General features: G+C 37.5%; 1 protein-coding gene across 1 annotated transcript in view; it reads left to right on the top strand.

The window, feature by feature from the left end:
* LOC102809926 (arrestin domain-containing protein 3-like) overlaps positions 1–17,970 on the top strand; it is a 30,237-nt gene extending 12,267 nt beyond the window's left edge. Inside the window, exons 2-7 of the mRNA XM_006811624.3 lie at positions 6,289–6,435; positions 7,797–8,035; positions 8,745–8,927; positions 9,286–9,468; positions 10,038–10,233; positions 16,444–17,970. Coding sequence (XP_006811687.3) covers positions 6,289–6,435; positions 7,797–8,035; positions 8,745–8,927; positions 9,286–9,468; positions 10,038–10,233; positions 16,444–16,730 — 1,235 coding nt within the window. The 3' untranslated portion in view covers positions 16,731–17,970. The remainder of the gene's footprint in view (positions 1–6,288; positions 6,436–7,796; positions 8,036–8,744; positions 8,928–9,285; positions 9,469–10,037; positions 10,234–16,443) is intronic.
* The last annotated feature ends 240 nt before the right edge of the window (positions 17,971–18,210 follow it).

Below are 18,210 nucleotides of genomic sequence, written 5' to 3'. Positions count from 1 at the left end.
GCCTAGCTACGGCGCTAGACGCAATGATCCCGGGACCCGCCGTAGGCGGCAGTATTTTCATTCGAGGTCAATTTTGGATCACCAGGTCATTCCTAAACGCGTAATTAGGACTGAGTCGAGAATCAATTTTGGGTGCCAGAAATCATCCAAAGACGTTTATTTGGGTATAATTTGCGCTGTCAAGACAAAGTTCAGGCTAATAAAATATGATTGACGACGTTTTCCCATGAGAAAAAAGTGAATTATTTGTTGAAAAAGGCGGAGAAAAATTGATACGCAGAAATCGTGACGTTGACTCTACGCATGCAATGCAGCGTCATGGAAATTGTCTACAGTACACGTACACGCATCTTTCGATGACGTGATTATTTTGCCAGCCTGCCTAGGACGCCGTACAGACATTGTACTAAGGTAAGAGCCTTTGCCCTTTTCCACAAATTTTAATATATTTAATATATTAATATATTGCTTTACCTCTAAAACTCTGCACACCATGCTATGATCATTCAGTGTTTTGTACTAAACGACTCATCGCTTAGCAAAGGCAATTTTCAGGATTTATTGGCACATGATGTCATGAATCAGAGAAACTAATGACCAAAAATAAATATTGCATCGTATATAAATGATGACAGCGATTTACTAGGCCTATGGCCTGTGAACTCGTATGATGTGTGTGCACGGTGCGACTAGTAACAATTACCTAACCTACCGGTTCTTCACGGCCACAGTTGTCGCGATGCATCTCAATAAAATAGCATCTAAAAACAATTAAGGCCGATATGTGTAAATACTTGTACATTAATGCAACCAGCAATAACGACATGCAAAAATGGCATTGGCAAAATGATAACCTCGGATGTAGCCATGTCTAGGGGCATGGATATGATTTATAGTCTTTGCCCATTAATGTAATGTTATAATGTATATGAAGTATGTGATCATGATTAATCTTCATGATCATTTGTGACCACACCATTGATTATTCGGCATAGGCTACCACACACTATAATATTGAGCAGAAAGTCATGCAAGAAATTGCATTTGATTCACCACATTGGCATGGCTGGCTGTATTCATTCTTACTTTTTCATGATCATTGTTTGGTTCACTACATGTTTCTTGTGATTTAGGCGGATTTTTGTCACATGCAAGAAACAGCAAAGGCTGCAATGTGTACATCAGGGGGCTTTTATCATGCTTGTGATGTTGCTATTGTAGGTAAATGGCCACAGCAGGAATGTACATAACTGTCATTTATTAGGCAGAAACTGATAGGGGCCAATTCCTTATGCTCACTACACACACATGTACATCAGTGAAGGTTTTTCTGTTGCCAGCTGCCATTTTTGAAATGGTGCCACCGATCAACAGTTCATGCCACTCATCTCAACCTTAAACAATGACATGTGTTGTCATTTGTTATTAATTTTATTACTATGGAAATGAGTTACCTTTTTCTAAAATAAACAAAATTTGATAGTAATATCATCATGTATAAAAAAAAATTGTTTAAAATGATTGTATTTGATATAGACTGAACATGTTGGGGAAAAAATAAATCTAAAATAATAAAATCCCTGCCTAACTACCCAATAGTTTTTACCCTAATACTGGAAACACCAAATTTGTTTTTCATTGGCCTCATAATGGTTTGAGATCTTTTTAACATGATCCACATAAATAATGAGGGATGAACTGGGATTCTGTACAAACAGGTCCATGCATTTACATTCTATGTTTCTGGTTTGATGTTGACTCATTTACAGCCCTGTCATTGGTGATACAAGAAGTTTACTCCTTATAGCATGTGTGTGGTCTGTCTTATGCAAACCAACAATGCTGTTTTTGCACATGGTCAATTCACTCTGGTTATATGTCAGTTGACACATTACCATTGCCATGTGATAAATTCATTACTTTTACCGGTTCTATCAGTCTGATGGAATTTATATCATCATTGATAACTCTATGAAGTACAATTACATTCCATATAGTCTCTTTGCACCTACTTTATTTCTTATTCATTCTGAATGGACAGTTGGATGAACATACAATAGCCTAAAAGTAAGAGGGTATATTTGTACAACACCCTGTAACTTTGCATGATATGGGTCTATAATACTGTCTTGTAAACAGTTAACTACTGGTTTTGTACAGTTTATTGTTGCTACACATATACTTATTGAAAACAACAAGATATAGTATTTTCGGCAATATGACTACTACCAAATTGGTCGGTGGTGATACCTATCATTTGGGTCTTCCGTCGACACTTATCTGCTTTTGCACCATGAGTCGTTCCATGCACATCATACCAGATTTAATCATGACACTCTACACTAATTTACCTCATTATAATGTGCATAACCTGTGTTTTCATTGAGAGGATGCTTGAATGCACGGTAGTGCTTTCAGCATCCTCTCACTAGTTATTTACAATGTGCCTCAAGATTTAATTTATGGAAAGTCCAATCATATCCAAAGCATTTCAACAATGTTCTTCCTATTGAACATTCCTCTACTCAACACCTTACTCAAATCATTCATTACAATATATAATCCTTACCACTTGTTTTATTATTTTCTTCCAGGCGAGATAATTCAACCATCACCTGTATCTCCTATTGGTTCAACTTTTTACTTTATTCTTACTCGAATTTTTTTGTAAACTTGTTGTATATTGATGGTTAAGATAAAAAATAAAAAAAATATTTTTTCCTTGTTCATTACAGACGTTTATTTTATTCACACTATTTTTACATGGTTGTCTTCCAACTAGTCATGCTGAGTGATGTCTAATAGCAGCTGGCCAAATTACAATCGAGTGGTGGGTGGGTCACAGTCAAGTACAAATAAGCCATTCACTGCCAAAGAACAAATATAATCATTCTTTCCGATCAAGTACTTTAACCCTCTTGATTCAAATGACATAACCAAAAGACGTAAGACATCACCTACTTCCTATAACACACAACACCATATTCACATAATTGTTCATACATTACATGTATACATTGTCACAGCAAAATCAATTACATAAATTTACCAACGGCTCCAGCAAATCATCTGCCCATATTAACTATAGCCTCTTTTGTAATCCCTCTAATACTTATATTTTGTGTTTCAATTACATAATGTTAGTCCAAAAATGTCAGCTTCTATTATTTGAACACAATCCTATTATCAAGGTCACGTTTGTATTGCGCTGGTCCCGCTAACTCTGGTTTATATCATTATGCATTCAGAATTATGCAAAACAAAATGAGATAAGCGCCTCGCGCTTGACATGTAGGCGTGAGTGGCGGCCTTCTGACTTCTCGGTGTGTTGGGTTTCGAGCACCACGGATGACGCAACTCACGCGACCTTGTCATGCTACTAGATAGATAGAATATCCTATGTTCTTGACCAGTTCAAATTCTGTGCGCGGGGAATTCTTAGTAATAACATTCTCAGATAATTGACAATGTTATGACGGCATTTTCACTTGACCAATCAAATCCATGACCATATTAGGGAGATATGGCTAGCATTAATTATGCCTTAGTGGAGTGGCGCATAGAGAGTGGGACTACGCGAACATTGTATATATATATATATATATATATATATATATATATGTGTTCTTGTCCGAGGCAGTTCTCTTAATTGGTACGCTACGCTGTACGTGTCGAACTGACTGATTTGCCGAATGATATATTTCTCCGGTGGAATTGCTTTTTTTTCATCCAAACATGAATTTAACAAAGAAAAGTATTTTGACCAAAAATAAAATGTGAAAGTTTTGGCGTTCGCGAGATATACTGATCAAAATATAATGGGCCATTTATTTTTCTTCACTACAATAAATCCCGTCATGCTTTGTTTTAAGTTTTACCAGACGTATTTCTCAATTCTTTGATCATTCAAAACAAGTTTGTGACAATGGAACTATTTAACAATTTCTGACTAAATCGTACAATTTTATTGGGAACTTAGTTGTGCAGGGCAGTGTTACTGGAGTGAAATTGTGCACGTGATACACTGAAACTGGAGGAAGACTCTGCTTACGTATGTAGTTGGGGAAGAAACATTAAAACACTAATTTCACTCAAAGGAATTTCCTAAACTCTCTATTTGTCTTGTTTCTTGGTGAACATTTCCATATTTTTCTGGTTGAATGGATTTGATATTTCCGCGATAGCCATAGAAAAGAAAGCCCCAAGCAAGTTTATAAACTTAGTCGTTTTTTGTACATTATAATGCCTTGACATCTTTGAGAAGACTACACACTAATGCAAATCATGAATATTTTAATCTAATTAACGAATCTAATTCATTCAGATTAAAGTAACCAGGCGACTTCAAAGTTGAACATTACTGTACATTTGATAACAGTATTCAACATATTCATATTCAAATATGCAAATGAGTCGTGTGTAAATCTGCCTTGTTGAGTGATCATAATAAGCGCGTATCCAACTGTTCGGTGTTAGAAGTTAGCTCGGACACAGTGCCGTAAAGCGCGTGAGTGAAATAGTCGTCCTATGAATTCAAAAAGTCCTGGATGAACTTAACAGTTATATAGAATGCAATCAAATTGTCCGGTATGCATACTTGATAGAAAATGCTTCACATCGGTATTTTTTAATATAATCCATCTTCGATCGAACAGAGAATCCCGCGTGCGATTCGGTGGTCTCATATCACCCTAAGATGATGATAATTCAATCACAACCGGATCTGCGAATTGCTCGGTTCTTTACAAGGTGGTTATAATGGGAATACCGTAGCTGCTGCATTTAAAACAGTGAACAGTGGTTAACAAACACAATTTGCCGACCATAAACATTACATGGGTTCCACATTAATAAAGATGGCATAGTTCATTGTTGCCCAGGTTCAATTCCTGGAGAGATTGAATTGGATTCAAGGAATCAAAATCGGTATTCGCTGTACATCGCGGCCAGACCAAACCTCACACCCGTGACTGCAACAAGGAGAGCGCAATGGTTTAACGTTATGGGAATATTTATATAATAACACATGTTTGTTAGGGCAATATCTCGATTTGTTGCCTGTCCAAAGGATGGTAGTCATGACCATAATATTGATGTTGCCAGAGCTGAAGACGAGGCGAGAAAAATAGTGACACTATTGTTAGAAACTTAATATTCTCGTCTTCGTGCATACTGCTTATATTGCAAATATAGTTTAGCGGTGTACCTAAGTGTCATTTGAATCACCAAAATTAATTACATTATCTGTGTCATCACGGTGTCATGTCATCGAGTGACTTGGGTAGTAACAATTAACAGAACAGTAAATTATGACATGACACGATTCACACACATCACATTGCAACTTTCTGACCACACTGAACACGTCAGCGAGAGAGTCTAAGCATAGACTTGTCAACATCAGACCCTGGAACGAGGTTCATTTAAAGGGCGATTAATAATAGTTGACGTCACGCACTTTCGGCGAAGTGACAGGTTGATGCCGGAAAATAAGAGCAAACGACATGTTTCATTAATTATGCATTGTAACTCAGTATAAATATTCCGAATTACACGAAGGCCCCCTTCTTTAAAATGTAACAGGCGTTACTTTAGTAGTTTATTTAATCGCCACATTCGTCACGTAGCGCACGCTAGAATTGCGCGTGTAGACAATGCAGACAATAGATTTTACCCTCGTCGTATACGTCGGATAGAACCCATGTGGAACACGACGCGGCGTGACGACTGATGATACAAGCCAGATGACCAGGGGGTATCCCAACGTTGTCTATGAATATTTGTTGCCTTGGGTTTATCTAAATGTTTACTTACCGGCTTTAAATTAGGAAACCAAACTGCATTGAAACTCATATTTGCCATCTTAAGGGAGCCGGCTATTCCCTATAAAATGTGTTGTGATTTGTTAATATAACAGTGATTTTTGAATTTTCCATTTTGGGGAGCATTTCTTTTATTTCTTTTTTATTTTGAGTTTTATTGGTCATTACCCACCTTGAGAAATGACATAGAACATTGGACAAATATACTTGTAATTACGAAGATTTTCATTCTATACCAGTGTAAGGTCAGGAACCCCGGCGCAATTATGAATCGGTCTTCGTGTCAAATATGCCACCATCTAGCGGATCAATATCTCGGGCTGGTGGTCATTTTAGTAAACGCACCAAATATTTTGTACAGTGAAGTTCCATCGCGAACTGCAGCGACTCTTAAGTACATCGGACGAATTCCTACAAACTTTTGGACTCACGCTGAAAACATTTTATTCATCATTTTGTTTTACAGGAATCCACCTCGTAATCCATGGTGTGGCAATCGTTAACTGGGTCGAAGGTTACGACCGTGAGTCCCACGACCGCCGAAAAACACAGAGCTACCACCACAGATCGATGGAGACATACATAGAAGAAAAAATAACGCTGTTCGGAAAAGGTTAGTACGACCACCCCGTTTTTAAAATTGTGTGGGGATTGTGCGGGGATTGGAACTATTGAAGTATTTATACGGAGGGTTTACAAGTCTCGTGCACGTGGTTCTCCTGTCCACAACGAGATGGCTACATTCAAAACATTAAAGAATTACGACCCATGTGGTATATTATAAGGAAACATGGAGTAATATGCGACAAAGCCCACATTTGTAACAAAAAGCTCGAAGTTAACTTATGTTCGAATAGTTCACTATGCTGGTTACAAGTTCAATACCATGTGTTTTCTACTAGTTTACCTCATGTATGTACATTTTGTATCACACAAAAAAATTGACACGTGCACTATAACATGGATTATCAAAACACCATTAAGATATGTGTACAGTCTGCTCCATTTTGGCTGACATACAGACCTCGTCAGTCCGGGACTTATGTTTGGACCTTTGTATGTCCGTGCGTGCGTCTGAACCTGTATCTTGGACATGCCTGAACCAATCACAATACATCATACATAATATTATTCATATGCACATCAATTTGTTTTACGATCTAATTCAAGATGGCCGAATGGTGGTCATTTTGTGCTAAAAAATCAAAATCAAGCATTAATGGATGGATTTTATTTAAACTTGATACATACGTTGGACATTATGGAACCTTGATGCACATCATTTTATCTTTCAAATTTTATATATTCATTATGCATCATGACATAGATATATTGGTTTGACTATCTGATTCAAAATGGCCAAATGGCAGCCATTTTTGTGCTAAAAAATCATCAAAAATCAAGCATTTCTGGCATTCCAGAACTGGATCTTGGCGTTTATGAATGGATTGTGTTCAAACTTGGTACATACATAAGAGATTGTGGGTTCCTGATGCACGTCATTTTATTTTTCAGATCGGATTCAAAATGGCTGACTGGCGGGCATTTTGTTCAAATGAATGCACTTCTAGAGCCATATCTCTGATATGCTTTGACTAATTATGTTCAAATTTTATATATTCATTTTACATCATGTTATAGATATATTCAAAATGACCGACTGGTGGCCATTTTGTTTTAATTAATGCTCCAGAGCAATATTTCTCAATATTGACAAGTACTCGTTTGACGATCAGATACAAGATGTCAATCATTTTAATATTAAAAAAACCACAATCAAACATCATTTTCTGGATCCATACATCTGACATGTTTATGTTCCAACTATATTACTATAAACATACTAGTAACTGTATATCTTAAATTTGATAACTAACTGGGACTGTGTCATGCATGGCTTAGTCATCGTCTAAAAATATCGCGCTACTTTTTTCGACATAACATTGACACTGTCTGTCCACTTTATCTTTGCAGGAGAAAATGACCATAGAGACAACGACAATCCCGTTCTACCTGCCGGTATCCACTCGTTTCCATTCGAATATCGTATTCCGGATAAACCACTCCCCTGCTCATACGAAGGCAAGTTTGGGTTTGTGAGGTACTACATGAAGGCTACCATACACAAACCTTGGAAATTTGACCATACGACTAAAAGGGCCTTTTCCATCTTAGGGGAGCCGTATGACATCAACTTAGACGAAGACGCATTGGTAAGTGTAATTGTAATTTTTACTATCACAGGGATGCGTTCAAAAGTTATATATCTATTCAGCATCTCTAAGGATATTGCCCTTAGTACCAAAAGGGGGCTGTATGAGAAACAAAATAACAGATTGAATAGTTTATTGATCCAACACAGGACACTCACAAATATTTGTACTGTACAAAGGCAAAACAACTCAGTCATGCACGACATCAACACTAAGATGTTATTTAATTGGCATCGTGCCCAGAACAGCAGATTTGAAGAGTTTTGTTCTCCAATATTGACACGATTATGTTTCAAATTTCACGATTATATAATAACCCCGTTTTCAATTCATAACTGAACCCCTGATCCTTGGTTGATGTGTTCCAAAATGAGTGTTTATGTAACAGTCGGAGTCGAGTCTCCGGTGACGTAAATAGTACTAGTTTAGTATTTGCAGCTGCATTATTTTTTTATTAAATTAATTTAATTATGGTTTTTATGTCATCAACCGCTCGTCAGTCCTCTGCTCTTAAAGTGCCTATGACACTAATCGAAATTGACATGCCTGCGTAGTGAACTTTCGTTTGCAGGCAATATGTGTCGTTTCCGTTTATGGAAGTAGTTTGAATGCATAATCGTTTTGATATTTTTGAACATAGATGTGATCCCAAGTTCAATACTATTGTTAATCATATATCATAATACTTGTATATTATCGATACTTTCAGTACCCTGTAAGTCGAGTTTCTTCAAAATCACTTTGCTGCCTGTGTTTTCGCACGGGGCCCATCACTGTCGAAGTGCAGACGGACAGGACCTCGTATTGCGCGGGAGAAAACATTTTAATATCTGCCGAGATCAACAACATGAGCAACCGGAAAATGGAAATGACGACAGCGACGCTGAGACAGGTATGTGAATTCGACCGTAGTCAAACAGACACCGAGAGTATATGAAACACCCTTGTAAGCTTATGAGCTCACTTATAAAACCTTCCCACCAGTCCAGAAATGTACTATAATTGCACGGATACGATTATCTATCAAACACAAAGACGGAAACTATTATTGTTCAATGGGCTGAAAGTTTCACTTTAAAATTGTCCATCTTACAATTGCAAGGGGATGGGTACCTTTACAATGACGTCATCGCCACACTTTATTATTAGATACATGTGTATGGATTGAAAACTTTGAAAAAAATGACAAAGAATCTTTGTATAATCGAATTTGTTGTCTTGTACGAAAAATATCTTCTTCATTCCCACAGAGTGTAACGTTCCGTGCGAAGTTGAAATCAAGAACGCCAACCGAAGAAATAATCATGATACGAGGAGAGGCCATTCCGCCGCGGAGTTCAGATAAATGGGACAATGAAATACTTGAGATCCCAGCTCTACCGCCCTCACAGCTCAGACACTGTAGGATTATTGACATTTCCTATGACGTAGAGGTTAGTGTCTCGTCAGGGGTCAACAAAGGTCAATGTAATTGCAAATCGTACAATTTGTGTCACAATTCGATGCGGGTGACATGCGGAGTAAATATAAAGATTGTAAACTGCATTTATCACGCGAACACTGAACATGTATATATTTATGGAACGCTGCGATTTGGAATATGCGGTAAATTATGTAGACCCGAAGAAAAATAGAAGCAAATTGGTGTGACTTGTTTGTGATCTCTTCGTCAAAATTGGAAGGACAAATACTTAGTCTAATAAAGTCATCTAAAAACATGTCATTTTATACATAACTCATTATATGCAAAATATTTCAGTTTCAGTGATGTACTCTTGGCAACAATCCTGATCGGAAATCTTTTTGTATCTTTGAGAATTCCGGACAGTCTTTTGACAAAAACAGTCACAAAGTGTACTAGTGTGTCGAGTCGTGTTCTAATACCCCCAGCTTCAGTCCCTAAAATATATACATTGCTATTTTTACGTATTTAGTAAATTAAAAAGTTCTAAATTTGAAATTATATTTCGGAGTTGCACTTACAATGCGCTTGTTTTTACAGTTTACAGTTTTCATATCGGGCATGCATTACAAGAATATAACCATGCACCTACCGATAAAGATAGGCAACGTGCAGCTCAGGACAGCATTACAGCAACAACCCGTGTGTGCAGTGGCCACACCTATCGACATTAAAGAACCAGAGGGAGAACAAATTGCAGACACCCGACGCGTTGACGAAGTGCAGCCGATATTACGTAAGTTAGTCTGTGTCACGTGATTTTTTTCATCATACGTCATCAAATCCGCCGTCTTGTTAATTCTAGCACAGTCCCTCCAGGAAGAAGTTCCGGTCACTAAAATATTCCCTCCATTACATTTTTACTACTATGTTGCTCGTATTAATATTTAAATTTGAAAAAACAGACATTCATAAACAAAGTTTTGGCAGCTTATAGTGTAAATGCGTTACCGTGAAGTAACGTAACGAGTCTGATGACTTAAGGTAGCGAGAAGGTTTTGTGACGTTTTTAAATAAAACATTCTCTGTCTGTTGTCTCGTTCAGAACAGTAATTTAGGTTATATATATCAAAAGACTAAGTATAGAGGTGCAAGTTCGCACAAACTGGACAGACATTGTTTACATAATTATCACGTGACATCAACAATGGCGAACCTTGTAAAAATGACTAAGTACGCGATTGCGAGAGCACACTGCGGAATTTCCTGGTGAAATTTAAGTTATGCATTGTCCGTAATCAAGTCCATTGAAATGCGTCTCCGATAATCAAAAGACCTATTATTCCGATTTCTATGCAGGTTTGTTTTTTTGTCCCCAAATTATTTCATACTTGGCACCTTTAACAGACTATTATTCTGTGACAAAGCATTTTCTTTAAAAACCCAGACATATTTCGCACCATCATTATCTTTTGAACGATAACTGCGAGTATGAATGTCCTAGTCCGAACGCACTTGATTTGGCGGCGGTCCCAATGAGTCGTTCTCGATCAAAACTTCAACTCGAGAAAAACGCGAAAAACAGTTTTGGTTAATAAAACACTGTAGATTTGCTGCATTATTATAAATATACACTAAAAATGGACAAACATATTAACCACTGATATCATAGAACTCATAAAGAGTGTCAGATAATGAATAATTTCAAGCTCGAGCGCGAAAAATGAAGAAAACTGCTGGCATTTGAGTCCGTACTCCAGGAACGTTCGGGTTTTCCAATGTTATGCAAACGAACAAGGAGGGATAATCCTCTGACAAACATTACTGTCCCACTGTACACGCTGACAGTTTACAAACAAGCTAATCCTTCAAGTGTCTCAGATAAGACATCTAATAAAACGGTTTTCATGGTGAAACAAAATGGCCGATGTTTGAAAACAAATTGCTGTGTCAGAGTGCGACACTGAGTGGCAGATTTTTCTTTGCCTCGTCTGTCAACGCTTTCTTTCTTTTCTTCGCCATTGCGTTAGAAAAAAAATGTATTAGTAAAATAGAATATAGACTTGGAAAATAAAACGATTTAAAAGAAAGTTGTGCAAAGTTACAGTACTCCTTTCGCACAACCTCCCGCCCGCTTCCGCTTTCCAATCACCCTTTTCTCTCGCTTTTGCGACCGCTTGTTGAATTCGACCGGACAATTTCCGCTTTGTTTTCGACCGCGCAAACCCCGAAATATCACCGCCCACCTGCTCGCTCGCGCGCATTTAAAATTCGGACTAACAGAATAATTTCCGAGGTTCACATTGTCTTGTAATTGTCTTGTAATTGTCTTTCTGGTTTTTATAGATGTTGAACAGCTGACAAAAGTTCAAATACTTTTTGTTTTAACTATATATAATTATATGCACGCAACCTGACCCTTTGACCTCGATTTGGCTTGGACTGAATATTTTATTTTAAACAATATTCTGACGTGAAATACAAAATGTATTTCAACACAAGTACGACAGGGTTGTCTGGGGTTTCTTTCCTGATTATTGAGTCTTCGCAATGTGTTTTGTATAATTATTGTTGTTTTCCTCCCGATGCTGAAGGACCGTAAAGCTAAATGGCAGTTACATGCATGGGCTGAGTGAAAGAAAATATTTCTAAGCCTAAAATAAAACCTAATATTAAACCTCTTTGTGTATTTGTTAATTTTACATATGTTTGTCATGACAGTATGTTTGTAAATATCTAGAAAAATCTCGTCTTTCGTTGATAATTTCGATTGTTTGTTTGGAATGTCGATCCCCGTTGGTTTCTCCATACTGAGTTTAGGAAGGGCGCCGATCAACACCGTGACAATCAGCCGAGAGAAGACAAACATTGACCGTAATTCATGGAGATCATGTCCGTAATTTGTGGGCTGAAACCCCGAATAATTAATCAAGTATTATTATTTTAATATATATTTTATTTTACATCGCAAAACTAAACCATGCCCAAAACAGAGCTAGAGTTGTTCGCGGTGAAACAACCGCATTGAAGACGATGCAACTTCAGCTAGCCATTTCTTACCTTGAAATAAAAAAAATAAAAATTCGAAGAGCATCGGGGAAAATATTAATAATCATCCTTATCAATCGCTTGCTTTATTTTATTCGAATCCATGAAATTCACGATGTTTTTTACATTTGTTGGCAACTTCCGCGTTAAAAATGATTGAAAATGTGGGTGAGGTTATTTTGCGAAGTCCTGTTGATAATACGGACAAATATGGTTCTGTGACCCAGTTCGTGCTGCGATCAGGTGACTCTCAGCCAATCAATGATGTTGTAACAAAGCATATTTGACGCTAATTGAAGGGTCGTCGTACAATCCAATCACCGGCGTCGATTCACATAGTTGTTTGTGCTGTGACAGGCTTCAAAATTATTCGCTGAAAAACATATATTTTGACAAACTGATGGAATTTGACCTTAGTTCAAAAAGAAAATACTAGGCTAAGATACATTAGAGCTCACGCGAATCAGTTTTCTCTGCAAGTTGTGAAATAAAGTAAACCAGAGTAGCGTCGATGATTTTCAGCCCTGAAGGACTTTGAATTGTTCATCGACTGGCCACCAAATAGTTATGGCTATAACTAAATTTGACACGTTTTTCATTTAAGCCCAATAAATTATTCATACATGTCAAGCTCTGTTCGATTTTTTCAGGGCATGTGGCCGTTTTTAGTCGAAAATGATTTTTGTGGGAACACTTTTGCGGTACGTATACGGTATAGACCGAGCTCATTCAATGATCGTGACTTAATTTTAAAAATTGAATGTCAAATTTTATCAGACGTGGATTCGATATCGTTATTTTTGGAATTAACCACTAACATTTCCTCGTTTCTCTGCTCTGTCAAAAGCAGTTACCTAGGATTTTTTTCACGTAACTGTCTCATAAAAATAAAAATATTACATCTAGAACAAGCACCCAAAACACGTAACAAGAAGTCCCAGTTCAGTTGCTTTCACGATACAAGTGTAATACAGCTATTAGATTTTAAGTGTCGTTCAGAATGTAATAATAGTTAATACTAGTTGTATGTTCACACTTTACTATCAAAACCACCATTTCGACCACCCATGTGCCAGTTTTCAGTGTTTGGGCGAGCGGTCAATGTTTTCAATGAGCGAGCGAGCGAAAAAAAAAACGCGGTTAAAATGCGGTCGGTTTCCGGTTGGACAAGACCGCGTGGTCGGAAATTAAGCGATAAGCGGTCGATGTAAAAGCGGAAGGTTGGGCGAAATGAGTACTGTGTGACCATGTTTCTCCGACGAAGTCTCGACTGACAATAATGCTGACAATGGACGTTAGATAAACACGCATTGTTTGCAACTGGAAGCTTATCACCCGTTTTATCAGAATCGTCAACAACAGAGTATACAGATAAGATGTTATCATTTAATTCCTTCCAAAGATAAACACTATGCAAATATCCATGAAACGGCAGTTGTAGTCTTTTCTGCTAGTGTTTTAAAACACTAATTTGAGCAACGTTATTTCGCAATTTCGATCTTTTGTAAACCTGGGGTGATGTATCAAGGTCTAAAGTAACCGTTTTATCTATTTTTGAAAAATCAAGAAAAAAGTGAAAATTTCCCTTCTCGCTACCTTTTAAGTTGATGACGTAATCTAGAACAAGATTGGGCGCATCAGCTTATCTGTACTACGGTATATCCGCAGAGGGCGCTGCCACACATATAACACCTTTGCGAATGCCTGGACTAAACGGTATAGAGTTAGAGCCCAGTCAGAAAATACTTACATGTACACGGGACTCGTGCATATGCCCAAATCAAGCTGTTTTACTTGATGGTCTGGTAACAAGTCAATGGCCCTCTTAAGGATGCTGTACACGTTTTTGGTATTGATTTCCTAAACTGATATTTTCATATAAAATATTTACTGAACCACACAAAGCTATATATTGATGGAAAGCTTATTTCACACTGGATATGAAATCAACAAGATAGTGTGTGTATGGACGTGTATAGTCACGTGATCTCTGTGTAAACACAGAAAGCCATTTTCGGTAAAAAATAATTGAACCAATGAATAAACAAATTTAGTGGAACATTGGCAACAAAACAGTTTTTCAGACGACGCTCACCACCATTCCGCGTTAATTGAGATATATATCGACATAATAGTTGGAGAATAAATAATAATTTAGCTATCTTGAAAAGACAATGCGATCTGGTTCTTTCCGGTATTCAGAAATTAGAACGTAATTTCGAAACAAATAGGAAAATAGAAAAATCCCAGCGCGGCTTGGGAGGGAACATATCGAAGAGTGTCTGTGCAAACAATTAGTATAATGCGTCCACTAAAATTCGAGATCAAAGGCCTGCAGTTGCCGTGAATCATGATTTACATATTCATTAATACGTTGTGGGAGGAGACACTCCTTTTCTGGAAGATCATTACCATACATTGCCCTCCATGGAAGGTCATTCTCTTGCTCAGCTGCTGAACTAATACAGTAACCGTGGCTGAACGCACCACCAGAGTCAACTATATGTAGTTTTCGTTCCAAGATTTTTGTTTTGCGAGATGTCTCGACGAAGATCTGTATTATCTGATTTGAATGGCAATGGGGGGGATAGAAGTCACAGCGAGTGCTGAACTGAATCGGGAGATGCGATCGCTTAGGTTTAAAGTTGTCTGTCGATCGGGCGATGAATTTTCAGTTTGTTTGCTCCGTTATTATTTTGTTGATTTGTAAAAATAACCTGTTCGCCATAAATCGTGTTTTCCGTTTTTTAGTTCCCAAAACTGTTGACAAAATTAGTGTGATGATTCTTTTTCCATCTTCAATGCGTAATACATAGTACCGGAACAACTGCTGGCGGGGACTACTGCCGGTATCTAACATTCAGTTCACTTTCTATATCATGTATAACAAATCTAACTTCATTGGATCCGTCAAATTATTTATTGAGAATGTGAAGATAAAGAAAAATAAAACAGGTAAAACAAGGATGCTTACACACACGCTTTTACAGCTGCTTGTCTCGGGCTTTACGTGTAGCCATGGTGTAGCCAAGTCCGGGCCCAAGTGTTTCACTTCCGACTCATTGTGGACGGAGTCCATGACACGTAATTTGGTCACGAAAACTAAGTCTGCCATGTGCTCAAATTTTCTACCTTCTGTTTAAACCTCCATGGTCTGATCAATTAAATTGTGGAAGGTACCTTCCATGATTAAATTTTTATAATAATCGCTTTACATACTGTCGACGTTCTTCTCCAAATTTCCTTGCATTCGTTTTCTTTCGTCACTGTCATAGTCGACCCCAAGACGGTTTCATACTCGACTGCTTGAAGAGCGAGAAATTCAACGAAATTAAATTTGTGGACGATCGTAAATGGAGTGCGTGTAACTTGTACCTCGGACTACTAATACAAAAATGTACTTGTATTACCATAGACCTTGTTTTCTAAGGTCTATGGTATTACTAGTCTGAGCTTGTACTGAATGCAAGAGACTGTTTATATTTGCTATGGGTGGTGACTATTATGCAAATTATCTGTCTATTATGTCTTTGGCTGATTAATTAAAACATAGCTTTCAAAACAATGACATGTGCTTTTGTTTTTAATTAACAAAAATTGATTTTTACACCCTATAAAAACATTCAATTCACTTTTTTTCCTACTGAGTGTTTGCTCCTTGTAGTCCAGCATTGAAAAATACAAAAAAGTAGAATTTTGGGTTTCAAAGCAAAAAAAGGTGTACAGCATCCTTAAGATCTTAAAATTAGCTTGAATAAGAGTGGAAACTGAAACTCAGTGGTGATAATAGATAGTTTTTTAAAGTTTTCTAGTTTTAGTCTCCTCTCAGAATTTCAGTTCCTAAATTGTTTCCAGGTAGCCTGAGGTCGACGGTCATCTTTTATTTCATTGCGGTAAGATGACGCAATCAATCACGTGGCGGTAACGATTAACCTTTTAATCTCGTTTTATTTCGCAGAGGAGCAGTCCTATGCTGACTGCCATAAGGGAGCCCGTAGCATCAAAGACGAGAACGACAGCGATTACGTCATGGGCAACTTGAACTTCACTCCCGTCTACCTGGTTTACAAATTCATCAAAAACACGAAAGACGCGGTTGAGCGACGACGGAGTAGTGAGCTTAACCGACATCGTGGCAGTCACGGTGATGGTAGTGGTGCGGCTGTGGCCGCGGCCTCGGCGGACAGCAACGAGTCTGCCTCGAATATGAATGTTACATCCGGGGAAATACAAACGAACGTGTAAATATTTACTATTGAACTTTACCGAGACTTAACCACTGAACTAGCACTGGACCCTGTGGTGACTGTGCTGGTGATATTTAATTATTTAAAGGACATGTTTATTCATCAGTATATACTTGAATCTTCGGACTTGCCAAATTATCTCTAGTTCATAATAGTCACATGTTTTTCATGGAGGGCGAAATAACGTCAGACTTGTTTGTATTTTTTATTTTATTTATTTTTTTACGAATCACTTTCTATGCGTTCAACCGTGGATCAAATTAAATGGCGTTCTGATCATGCAAAACAGTTCCGAATCGGTGCAATCTAGCTTCAAACTTAATTAACGAGTTTTGTACAGTTGTGTAGTTCTACTCTTGGTGCATATATAACAGGACTGCGCATGTATACTATGATATGTACAATAATACTATGGAGGTAGTTTTCTACCTCCATGAATAATACATACGCGTAAGCTCCTTTATGTTGTGTTTTTGTATAATATTACGTAATATTAGTACCATCCGTGGCATTTGGTATATAGCTGCATTCATAAAGAGGGCAGTATAACTGTGAATTTACAATTATTTTTTGTTCGATATTCCACAATGATATACCCTGGCTCGTGAAAATAACGACTAAGTATCTGCGCATGCACTCTCAATTAGTAGTACGTACTATTTATTCAAAGTGCGCGCGCAGTTGCTTTGTTCAACGTGCAACTACATATATATGTGCTGTCAATTCAATGTAAATAAGAAGCATGGCATTTATTTATTATTTATTTCATATATTTATTATCAGTATCTTAATGTAAATACAGTTATCGGACATTAAAGCAGCAACAACAACAACACAGTATTAAGGTTACGAGCACTATTTGTTACAATGTTCGTATATATTCCCACATTCCACAAATAAATGTCAATTCTGTAGCACATAGAATCTTGGTGAATACAAAAAATAATTAAGTTCTTATTTACCAGCTACGATATTTTTAGTTAAACTGAGTTGTGTGTTATGCCCTCTTCGCGAAGTGTGGGCCCTCTGTCGGCCGATAATCCGGTTTCGAAAATCGGCGAGGGAGGGCGGCTGCTTGTTAAAACTTTGAACATCGCTGTACGTTTTTCCTAATAGTTTTCAATGATATAATGCGCTTATTTTATCTGTCACAGTATTTAATGTTTTTACGCATGTGAAGAATCTGTTGTAGTGTATAAATTCAAGGTCAACCACGCCAATCCGGTTCAAAACTACAAGTCTTGTGTCTGTCGTATTGAAGGATGGTGTGATTGGGGTCTCAAGGTATATGTGCACAACGGCTTAGCCGGGGGGGGGGGGTATTTCGAATTGGCTCACGGTAGTTTGAAGTTGCAGGATCCGAGTAGTCGACGCTGGTAAGCAGACACTAAAAGACGTTACGCGTTGTTTGTATTTGCAAAAATAAACTATAGCTTGAAATACAGTGACAAAATAAGTAAACCTACTTAAGAGAGGGA

Source organism: Saccoglossus kowalevskii, chromosome 13 (assembly GCF_978046115.1).
Source record: "Saccoglossus kowalevskii chromosome 13, keSacKowa6.1, whole genome shotgun sequence".
Taxonomy (NCBI): Eukaryota; Metazoa; Hemichordata; class Enteropneusta; family Harrimaniidae; genus Saccoglossus; species Saccoglossus kowalevskii.
This window is presented reverse-complemented; position numbering and strand designations above follow the sequence as displayed.